At 43.2% G+C, this 12,202-nt stretch overlaps 1 protein-coding gene across 2 annotated transcripts in view; it reads right to left on the bottom strand.

Annotated features, from left to right (window-relative positions):
• The window catches only part of PDHA1 (pyruvate dehydrogenase E1 subunit alpha 1), a 29,707-nt gene extending 18,128 nt beyond the window's left edge, over window positions 1-11,579 (bottom strand). The window contains exons 1-5 of one of the 2 annotated variants that reach the window (XM_077480743.1): window positions 11,373-11,579; window positions 8,739-8,753; window positions 7,006-7,074; window positions 5,273-5,446; window positions 4,945-5,071 (exon numbers count right to left, since the gene is read on the bottom strand). In XM_077480743.1, coding sequence (XP_077336869.1) covers window positions 4,945-5,071; window positions 5,273-5,446; window positions 7,006-7,074; window positions 8,739-8,753; window positions 11,373-11,435 — 448 coding nt within the window. In that variant the 5' untranslated portion in view covers window positions 11,436-11,579. The remainder of the gene's footprint in view (window positions 1-4,944; window positions 5,072-5,272; window positions 5,447-7,005; window positions 7,075-8,738; window positions 8,754-11,372) is intronic. The other variant, XM_077480744.1, reaches the window with a different exon arrangement.
• Window positions 11,580-12,202: the final 623 nt, after the last annotated feature.

The following is a 12,202-nucleotide window of genomic DNA, read 5'->3' on the forward strand; positions in this document are numbered from 1 at the left end:
AGAAATCAAATTCTGCCAGGGTATGTAAACTTACGAGCACAACTGTATCTCCTAAAAGTGCATGTATATGCCGCCGGCAATGTTATCTGAGCATTTGCTCCTTCAGAGTCCTGTGCCGTAAATGGTCCCAATCCTGGGATGAGTGATCTGTCTATCAAAGTGCCCAGATAAGGAGGGGCTGTATATGGCAGCGGGGAAACACACAGCTATTGAAATTAAAGCCGTTATGTTCCCTGCGCTCTGATTAACCAGGCGGCAGCAGCGCTCCTCTCCCTTCCCCTTCAAAGGTCTGACAAACCCAGGCTGCCGGTGGTGCTTGTCCCCCCACCCACAGGCAACCCACTGGATTTTTTGAGGGCTGTATATTATCCCTATCTATATATAATTTTTTTTTTTTTTTTTTTTTTTTTTTTTTTTTATGTATTTAGCTGTACATTTCTTGCAATTATCACGACACAACACCAAAAGACGGTAAAATAAAGTCTCCTCATTTCCTGACATTTGCAGGGATAGCACATATGTGTATTTGTTGTGTATACCCATTGTAGTGTCAAGAAACGTGCATTTTTTTTTATTATTATAGTTAAAAACACTGATATAAAATATTTTTTTTTTTTTTTTTGCCCAGTTCTTTTCAAAAAAACCCTACAGGAGAAATTCATTATTATTTATCAGTAAACAAAAAGGTCCCATTTAAGAAGCTAGAGAGGATCTGTGAAGGCTGTTTGAATGCCAAGGCGGCTATATTTGCATGTTTTTTACATTATTGATGTGAGTGTAATGCTTTTTAACCTTTTTCAATAAACCTCGCAGTATTACACTATATAATCTTTTCTGTCCCAACTTTGTTTGAATGGTTGCTAACTGTAGAAATAGTGGAGGACCTCAAACTTAGTGGAGGAGGATAGGAGAACCCAGTTCATGCCTATAGGATACACCAACCCACCCGGTGGACAACAATCACCGTTATCTACAGGCTTTCTTATCTGTTTCATCTGGTGAGTGGGGACCCAGGAGGGGAGCACAGGCAGTAACCGTCACTGAGTTCTGCTTTCTATGCACCACAGATTTTATGAACTTTACTCTATGAACTTCATTTATTTGCACTATAAATCGGCACTTGAAGTCACCAGTAACGCATGTTATGTGTTTATTTGATGAATTTTGATACTTATTAAATGTTTTGGCAATATTGTATGCACTTTATTTACACAAAAATACAGTGCCTTGCGAAAGTATTCGGCCCCCTTGAACTTTTCAACCTTTTGCCACATTTCAGGCTTCAAACATAAAGATATAAAATTTTAATTTTTTGTGAAGAATCACCAACAAGTGGGACACAATTGTGAAGTGAAACGAAATCTATTGGATATTTTAAACTTTTTTTTAGCAAATAAACTGAAAAGTGGTGCGTGCAAAATTATTCGGCCCCTATACTTTCAGTGCAGCAAACTCACTCCAGAAGTTCAGCGAGGATCTCTGAATGATCCAATGTTGTCCTAAATGACTGATGTGATAAATAGAATCTACCTGTGTGTAATCAAGTCTCTGTATAAATGCACTTGCTCTGTAATAGTCTCAGGGTTCTATTGAAAGCGCAGAGAGCATCATGAAGACCAAGGAACACACCAGGCAGGTCCGTAATACTGTTGTGGAGAAGTTTAAAGCCGGATTTGGATACAAAAAGATTTCCCAAGCTTTAAACATCCCAAGGAGCACTGTGCAAGCGATCATTTTGAAATGGAAGGAGTATCAGACCACTGCAAATCTACCAAGACCTGGCCGTCCCTCTAAACTTTCAGCTCAGACATGATCACTCTGGATGAACTGCAGAGAACTACAGCTGAGGTGGAAGAGTCTGTCCATAGGACAACAATCAGTCGTACACTGCACAAATCTGGCCTTTATGGAAGAGTGGCAATTAGAAAGCCATTTCTCAAAAGATATCCATAAAAAGTCTTGTCTAAAGTTTGCCACAAGCCACCTGGGAGACACACCAAACATGTGGAAGAAGGTGCTCTGGTCAGATGAAACCAAAATCAAACTTTTTGCCCACAATGCAAAACGATATGTTTGGCGTAAAAGCAACACAGCTCATCACCCTCAACACACCATCCCCACTGTCAAACATGGTGGTGGCAGCACCATGGTTTGGGCCAGCTTTTCTTCAGCAGGGACAGGGAAGATGGTTAAAATTGAGGGGAAGATGGATGCAGCCAAATACAGGACCATTCTGGATGAAAACCTGTTGGAGTCTGCAAAAGACCTGAAACTGGGACGGAGATTAATCTTCCAACAAGACAATGATCCCAAACATACAGCAAAATCTACAAAGGAATGGTTCACAAATAAACGTATCCAGGTGTTAGAATGGCCAAGTCAAAGTCCAGACCTGAATCCAATCGAGAATCTGTGGAAAGAGCTGACAACTTCTGTTCACAAACGCTCTCCATCCAACCTCACTGAGCTTGAGCTGTTCTGCAAGGAAGAATGGGCAAGAATTTCAGTCTCTCGATGTGCAAAACTGATAGAGACATACCCCAAGCGACTTACAGCTGTAATCGCAGCAAAAGGTGGCTCTACAAGGTATTAACGCAAGGGGGCCGAATAATTTTGCACGTCCCACTTTTCATTTTTTTATTAGTTAAAAAAGTTTAAAAAATCCAATAGATTTCGTTCCACTTCACAATTGTGTCCCACTTGTTGGTGATTCTTCACAAAAAATAAAAATTTTATATCTTTATGTTTGAAGCCTGAAATGTGGCAAAAGGTTGAAAAGTTCAAGGGGGCCGAATACTTTCGTAAGGCACTGTAGCACTTCAGTTGTATCATAGGAGCAGCACTGAGTTATAAATGTTTTCTTCTCATCTCTTTGGGATATTTATCCCTTTACTACCGCAGCAGCCCCAAGATACACACACATTTTGTATGTAATATTATATATATATATATATATATATATATATATATATATATATATATATATATATAAAAAAAAAACACATATAATCTATTTAAAAATATTATTTTATATATATGTTTTTTGGTACTGTTTATCTCCATAGCGCGGGTTTGTAATTATTATTTTTTCAAAGGTCCAATTTGTATTGCAAACACAGGGTATTTTTGCCTGGATACACACACTAAATGGCTCCGATAATAATAATAATATTTAAAGTTTTGTTAAACTGGGTTCGGCCAATAAGATTTGTTTTACTTGCAGGCAAGAAGGTGGTCAATCACAGATAGTATTAAACACAAAAATATATATCTATCACACACACACACAAAGTGAAGACTTTCAGCTTTAATTGAAGGGGTTGAACATAAAATATGAAGTATAAATTTTAGGAACTGCAACCATTTTTATACACAGACCCCCCCCCCCCCCCCCCATTTTCAGGGGCTCAAATGTAACTGGACAAATGAATATAATCATAAATAAAATGTTAATTTTTAATATTATTTTGTTGAGAATCCTTTACTGGCAATGACTGTCTGAAGTCTGGAACCCATGGACATTACCTGAAGCCCCATACACACTATTAGTTTTTCTGCTGAGTTTTTCCTTCAGGTTTAACAAAACCATGTAGTAGAAGGGCCTGTCTGATTGCATACAAATTGAAACTCCTAAGGTTTGACCTCATATTATATGGTTTTGGTAAATCTGAAGGAAAAACTCAGCAGAAAAACTGATAGTGTGTACGGGGCTTAAGACTGGGTTTCCTCCTTTCTGATGCTTTGCCAGGTTCTAACTGCAGCTGTCTTCAGTTCTTTGTTTAAAAAAGTCTTTCTGCCTTATGTTTTGTGTTCAGCAAGTGAAATGCATGCTCAATTGGGTTGAGATCAGATGATTGACTCGGCCATTGCAGAATATTGCATGTCTTTTCCTTCAAAAGCTCCTTGGTTGCTTTTGCAGGGTGTTTTGGATCATTGTCCATCTGTACTGTGAAGCACCATCCAATCAACTTTGCTGCATTTGGCTGAATCTGGACTGACAGTAGATCTCTAAACACTACAGAATCTGTCACATTATCAATAAACATCAATAACCCAGTGCCACTGGAAGCCTTGCATGCCCATGCCATCACACTGCCTCCAGCATGTTTTACAGATGACGCTGTGTGCTTTGGATCATGAGTTGTTCTAAGCCTCCTCCACACTTTTTCTTCCCGTCATTCTGGTACAGATTAATCTTAGTATCATCTGTCCAAAGAATACTTTTTCCAGAACTGGTCTGGCTTTTTTAGATATTTTTTTTTTTGGCAAAGTCTAATCTGGCTTTTCTATTCTTCAGGCTTATGAATGGTTTGCGCCTTGTGGTGAACCCTCTGTATTTGCACTCATGGAGTCTCCTTTCCTCAAATGTACCAAACTGTTGATATGGCCACTCCTAATGTTGATGCCATCTCTCTGATGGATTTAATTCATTTTTGAAGCCTTACAATGGCCTGTTTCACTTGCTATGACAGCTCCTTTGAACGCATAATGATGTAGGTTCACAGCAATAGATTCCAAATGCAAATACCACTCCTTTTACCTGCTTAATTGATGAAGAAATAACAAAGGAATAGCCCACACCTGGCCATGAAACAGCTTTTAGTTAAATTGTCCAATTACTTTTGGTCCCTTGAAAGGGGGGGCACTATGCTTAACTGTAATTCCTAAACCCTTCCTACGATTTGGATGTACATACCCTCAAATTAAACCTGAGAGTGCCCACTTTCAGGACATATATAAAACTGTAGCTTGAATATGTTTTGATAAATACCTTAAAAAAAAAAAAAACTACTAATTGTGGCTGTGTTCAAATATATATGGACCTATCTGTATATATATATATTATACACACACACACACACACACACACACACACACACAATACCTCTGTAAAGCAATAAAGATGTTGTACTCTATATACCAGTGAGGCTCTTCTCAACATACCTGTGAGCTCAGCCAGGATTTCTTTCACGGACACCCCACGGGTATAGGTATACCCATGAGCTCGATAGGCTGTGATTAGGTGATCTGTGTCATTAATGGACGCCTCCATGCCAACACAACAAGCTTCCTGTAGAGAGAAGATTTGTATGTTCACAAAGAAGAATATTTGTCTAGGGGCCTTAACCCACTTTTCTTTCTAGGAGTAATGTGGTACGATATATGATGAATCTCATAGGGGATGTTAAATATCTCTAAAAAGAGGAGCTTTTCCTGAGATCTTCTCGCACCAACCCCTCTGAATAGATGAGATCCTTCTGCAGCATCTTACCTGACCATCATATAGATGACAGAATCCACGGATGATCTTTTGCTTGTAAAGCTGATCTGATTTGAGCTCCATACGCCGGATAGTCTGCATGGTCCTGTAATATTCCAGGCCCTGCTCCCTAGTTAGAACGGCTGTAGTTGGTGGAGCTTCTTCTAACCGGTGAACATCACATTTCTAAGAAAAAAAAAAAGAAGGAGGACATTATCCTCTACTGTTTGCACACTATAAAACACACATACAAATTGCAGCTTCATGACACTGAAAGTCACTGTGAGCAGAATCAGTAAAGGCATTACTTATTTCAGACCCTTTCATACAGGAACCTATTTTTTAAAAATGGCAATGGCTCAATGGCGTACTGCTGCACCTTTACTGTCCAATCAGCAGGCTGGGAATGTCTTCTTGACCAAGCTTTGCTGTCACTGAAATATAGATTGAAGAACTAGCTAACGGTGCATGGAAGGGATGACCGATGACAAGCCTGGTTGAAAAGAATTACAGGTCCTTTTATATACTAAACCTCACCCAATATGGAGTTTTCAGCCATTAGAAAATGGCGGTTTAACCACTTTGATTCTGGGCGCTTTGGGTAGAACCCAGCTTACCTTGGAGAGCACTGGAATCTCCTTGTTCAGCTCCCCCGGCCCCACTATGTGTCTATTAGGGGCACATGGTGACCGAGAACCCCAGTCTGATCTGCACTAGCCCTGTACAACCACACTGGAATAATGTGTGTATGAATAATATATATTTGTAGATTCTTTGCTAGATCGTTTGAGGTGTGGCTGTATCCCATTATTCTATTGTGTCTATCTGCCTTGGGAGAAAAGTATTATGGGATGTATATTTGTATGTGGATTAGCTGTAAGGAGGGAAGGGCGAATTCCTCCAACAGCTCTCCCTGCAGATAGGGCCGTCTACTGATGAGAAGTTTGAATACACCTGTGTGTCTGTTACAGAATGTAGTTTATCCTGCCTGTGTCATTATGCAAAGGAGGGGGGAATTGTCCTCTGAGTTATATTTTTGTACCTGTGTTCACATAAACAGTTCATGTTCCAGTTCAGCAGCCAAATAAGTCCTGCCTAGTTCTTGGTTGCAAGTGACTTTAATATCTGATATCTAAATTCAGACTGGGAGAAAGCGATATATGACGGAAGCACTCAAGCGGAGTGTGGGATGTTCCGTTACGCCCCTTCCTGTCCAGGTCAATTTTCAGATTTCAGTGCTGTCACACATTGAATGACAACACTGTACCCAAATTACATTTTTATTTTTTTGAGACAGATAGAGCTTTCTTTTGGTGGTATTTAATCACCACTGTTTTTTTTTTTATTCTTTGCTAAACAAACGAAATGAAGACCGAAAATGTCGAAAAACAACATTTTTTTTTTTCGCTTCTGTTTTGCAAATTAGTAATTTTTCTTTTTCACTGATGGGAGCTGATGGGGCGGCACTGATAAGCTGCCATGATTATCAGTGTTAGGAATGTACTCACTGTGCCCTGTCAGCCTTGCCGTTTATCGGCTCTCCTTTCCTCACATAAGGAAAAGGAAAAAGAATGACGATAACCGGAAAGTCTGTTTACATGTGACACAGCTGATCAAACGGTAAAGGGTCGCTGTGATTGGCCTTTTACAGCGATCTGTGATCAACTTGGTCCAGAGGTCACAGAGCACACCCAATGCGTGCCCCGGAGAGACAAGAAGGGGTTAAAGTTATTTTCAAACCATACCTTAATGTCAAAAGTCGCTTCAGATGCAAAGTCAGCATAGTTGCGGGATGCCACCATAACACGGACAGCCTGAAAAAGAAAAAAAAAATAGGATTGGAGTGGACAGATAACAGAGCACACACACTTTGTAAGCGCACTAACTTCACAGAAGTGTTACATAAAATAAAGCAAGAGTGAGGCATTGAATGGAATTTGTTACACAATTGATGAATGGTGCAGCTATTAAGATAGAGATGGTTGTGCTGGAATGAGGAAACAGACAGAAGCTGTAGCTGTGGAGGCGTGCACAACAATACAATTCAGCTGAAGGCCAAGTGTAAAGAAAATGTCCTCAAAAATGTTTGTATGGGAGATCCACCCACATTATCTCACACCTTTGCAGAAACTGAAGGAAAATTCTACATTTTATGGTTGTCGTCAAAACAGAAGAAGAGTGACAGCTGTCTAAGGTAGAATGTCCCCTCGGTTTGAGGACATTTCCACTCACTTCATATGACATCTCTGGGACACGAAGCTAGAGGAAATCTCTCCAAAGGAGACACAGCAATAAAAACACATTGTTCAGCAGCAAAGACAACACCATACAGTAAACCTACGCTGAGTGAAACAAGGGGGCTGGCATTCCTGACCTCCTCTTAGAAATACTCATTGCCTGGCTAGCTCTGGCTTTACCACTTTCCAGGACGTTTACCTGGAACAAGTATGAAAATCAAGAAAAAAAAAAAAAACGCTTAGAATCAACACTCTTGTTCTAGGCCAGGGATATGCAATTAGCAGACCTCCAGCTGTTGCAGAACTACAATTCCCATGAGGCATAGCAAGACTGACAGCCACAAGCATGACACCCAGAGGCAGAGGCATGATGGGACTTGTAGTTTTGCAACAGCTGGAGGTCCGCTAATTGCATATCCCTGTTCTAGGCCAATGACCCAAAATATGGAGGTTACTGGAGTGGCATGGCAGCCAGAGAGCTAGTATTTTCAAAAGGGAAGTCAGGCATGTCTATTGAAATTGCACCCAAAGTCGCCAAAAGTAGTACAGAAACTACTTTTGGGAATCGGTGCGGTGCCACAAAGGTGATGTCGCACCGATTCAGACGGTGCCATTGCTGACAATAGCCACCAATTTGGCATGCAATTTGATGCCAAATTGCATGCCAAATAGCATCAATGTGAACCTAGGCTAAAAGATGAACTCCAGGAATTCAGCCACGTGTGCTTGTTAAGTCCAATGAGGGTGCATGATACCTCCTCTGCTTCTCTCTTTAATTTACACCTGAAATTTTTAGTGAGTGCGGGGGGCATAGATATGACAATACTTCCAGCGCTTTGACGCTGGACTTTCTGATCTCAGCTGCAGAGTTGAATGCAGCCGCTGTGCCCGTCCACCCCTCTTCCATATGGTTGCCACCTCATCCCTTTAAACCCGAACACATATTAAATTACACAGTTTCTGTGGCCGAATAAGGTAGTAATTAAACTCACTTGGTACCTTATCTGCATTTAAATTAGCCTCAGAACCTGTGTAATTTAAAGGTGTTTGGGTTTAAATGGATGAGGTGGCAACTCTACTCCTCCTGCCCAATCACAGAGCACTTTGCATTATGTGAATCTGCCCACCGGTACTCAAAAGAATATTTGGTAAATAAAAAACAGAGCCACAAATTGTTTTGAAAACAAAATGATCAAATCTGCACAGCAGTTCATAGGATGAAAAGCTCAAGCGTTGCTTACCTCGCCAGTAGTCCCCTTTACCATCAGCAAGCCCAAGACATAGAAAAGAAAAAACAACTTACCAAAGAGGACAAAGAAGTGGCTAGCCTCTTAGTTAAGCAACCAATGACAAATCATGAACACCTAGGCCCCATGGTAACCATGTATCATATATCATGAGTCTAAGGGAAGCTTAGTTGCTATGGGCAACATCTCCATGGATACTTTCTTCTAGTACATATAGATGAATCCAGCTCAGTCCTAAATATTGAAAAGTCACAAGTCTGCAGTAAGCAGCATAGATAAGTGATGGAGTTCTGCTTCACCGACAAACCCATGGGGCACCAAACTAACATTACCCCCTGCTGGCAGCTTTCTTGTTTGCACTCAGCTCTCCCAGCACTAACACAACCTGGGATCGAATATTCATCTGTTGAGGTGACCCCATCATGTTGGGGGTATTGGGACTGCAATTGCCGGCACTCTACAAATGCACGTTGCTTGGCTGTGTCTACATAATAATAGTTACACCCAGAACATGCATGGGTGTCAGAATCCCAGATCACTATACGTGTTCCAGTCAGAAGCTCACAAAGCACTGAAGCCAATCATAACAGCCAGACAACTAGCATCTTCACGAGGATGGTGACCAATGGGAGCCTCCTGATAGGCCAGGTGGTCTCCGTTTTTTTTTTTTTTTTTAATAGCATGGCTCGGAACCTGTGACTCTACCTGGGAGATTTCCCCTCACTTCCTGTGTGGTCAACATGAATCACTTCTTGGGGAAGGGTTGGAAACGTTTTTTATCCCCTTCTCGCCAAGTGTACACAGATGTGCGTACTCGGCTTTCGGGGGTTATACCGGGATGATACCCGCAGCTGCAGGCATGATCACGGTACTGTTTTTTTTTTTTCAGAGCCGGCGATCAGCTTTCCAGGGATAACAACCGATGCGGCTAAAACCCGCTCGGCTGTTATCCCTCCTGCTGCTCTGAACGGGCCTCTCGTCTCACCAGGAAACCCAATTCACAAATCACCACTTCCAGCAGCTAGCCACAGACTGGAACGTAGCCAGAAACGGCTTCGCTCCAGTCTCCCGATTGTAAACACGGAAGCAACGTCACTTCCTGTCTACTCGGCTGCCAATGGTGCCGGTTTAAAAAAAAAATTATATATATATATATATATAGTATTCAGAATCGGCGAAAATTACGATCTGAATACTTTGAAGTGCAAAGGAGGGATTTGGGGTCTTTTAGACCCCCGATCCCTCCATAAAAAGAACCTGTCACCACCTATCACTTTCACAAGGGATGTTTACATTCCTTGTGACAGTAATAAAAGTGATCAAAAAAATATTTTTTTAAACAATATAAAAATAAATAAGAAAAAAAAAATTTAAGCGCTCCCATCCCCGTGAGCTCAAGTTGCACCCGCATACGTAAGCGGTGTTCAAATCACACATGTGAGGTATCGCCGTGATTGTCAGAGCAATAATTCTTGCACTAGACCTCCTCTGTAACTCTAACCTGGTAACCGTAAAAAAATGTAAAGCGCCGCCTATGGAGACTTTTAGGTACCGTAGTTTGTCACCATTCCACAAGTGCGTGCAATTATAAAGCCTGACATCTATTTACTTGGTGTAACATTATCTTTCACAATATACAAAAAAAATTGGGCTAACTTTACTGTTTCATTCTTTTTTTTAATTCACGAAAGTGTCCCTTTCCCCAAAAAGTTGCGTTTAAAACACCGCTGCACAAATAGCGTGTGACATAAAATAATTGCAACAATCGCCATTTTATTCTCTAGGTTCTCTGCTAAAAAACCTGTGTGGTCACTGAGGCAGAAATGAAGGGAAATCTCCCCAGCAGGGACCAAACCTTCCTGTGGATCCAGCCTCCCGGGCACCACCTCTCTGTGGATCCAGCCGCCACGCCCCCACCTCTCCTTGGATCCAGCCGCCACGCCCCCACCTCTCCTTGGATCCAGCCGCCACGCCCCCACCTCTCCTTGGATCCAGCCGCCACGCCCCCACCTCTCCTTGGATCCAGCCGCCACGCCCCCACCTCTCCTTGGATCCAGCCGCCACGCCCCCACCTCTCCTTGGATCCAGCCGCCACGCCCCACCTCTCCTTGGATCCAGCCGCCACGCCCCCACCTCTCCTTGGATCCAGCCGCCACCTCTCCTTGGATCCAGCCGCCACGCCCCCACCTCTCCTTGGATCCAGCCGCCACGCCCCCACCTCTCCGTGGATCCAGCCGCCACACCCCCACCTCTCCGTGGATCCAGCCACCATGCCCCCAATTCCTTGTGGATCCATCCCCCACGCTCCACACCCCCGTGGATCCAGCCGCCACGCCCCACCTCTCCATGGATCCAGCCGTCATGCCCCCAATTCCTTGTGGATCCATCCCCCACTGCCCCACCTCCCCATGGATCCAGTCGCCACAGCCCCACCTGACCTCGCCATCCTCCATGGCCGCACTCCCTGTGTATCCAACTGCCCCCATAATCTCCTTGTCCTTTTCCCATGTATCCCTCTGCCCCCCAGCCTGTCCTTGTATTATTCTTCCACCATAGAAGACATTGGTGTGAGTTCTCCTCCACCATCCCCCCGCCCCCAGCTGTGTCCTTCTCCCATACACCACTCACAGTGACAGGCTTGTGGGCCGAGCCCTGCAGCACCCGGGAGATCAGTGACAGCATCTTTTGCATGAGCGGCCGGTCAGAAGAGGATCGGGGTCAGTCTCCAGGCCGGGATCCCAGTACGGTGACAAGGACGACCTCAAATCTGATCAACAGCCTATAACCTTCCTTGCGCTGCACTGGTGCCGGGCGCGTTCCTGACGTCACACACACACCTCCCTAACCACGAAAGAGGACGAAGCGTCCAACTGCCTGCGTGCGCGCTCCCGAGTACGGCGCCCCAGCTGACAGCGCACAGTGCGCATGCGTGTTCTCTTCTTAGCTTGGTTCGAGCACCAGACTGACAGAATGCTGTCATGATACAGACCAGTCCCCAGTCTCCGGCCTCTCTGCTTCACCTACAGCTCAGGACAGCAGACAGTGCCACTCCCCTGCTTTCTGTAGCAGAAAACATATCCAAGCAACCCTGTCACAAGTATACAGAATCTGTAGAATATTATATGTAACGCTAACATCTCAGGAGCCACTGGATGTTGTCTGCACAGCCAGGCAACATGCATTTTCAGCAGGCACACATGGTTATTTATTGAGGTAAATGGGGGTCAGGGTTGCCGCCTTTGCTTCAAGCCAAAGTAGTAGTAGTAGTGTAATAGTAGTAGTAGTAGTAGTAGTGTAGTAGTAGTATACATAACAAATGAAAATTGAAATTTAGCACAAATAGATGTAAAACCTGTATAACCTTTTTAACCACCTCAATACAGGGCACTTACACCCCCTTACTGCCCAGGCCATTTTTCAGCGCTCTCACACTTTGAATGACAATTGCGCGGTCATGC

This window comes from Lithobates pipiens, unplaced genomic scaffold, assembly GCF_037356315.1.
Source record: "Lithobates pipiens isolate NorthernLeopardFrog02 unplaced genomic scaffold, aLitPip1_a1.2 Scaffold_16, whole genome shotgun sequence".
NCBI classification, from domain to species: Eukaryota; Metazoa; Chordata; class Amphibia; order Anura; family Ranidae; genus Lithobates; species Lithobates pipiens.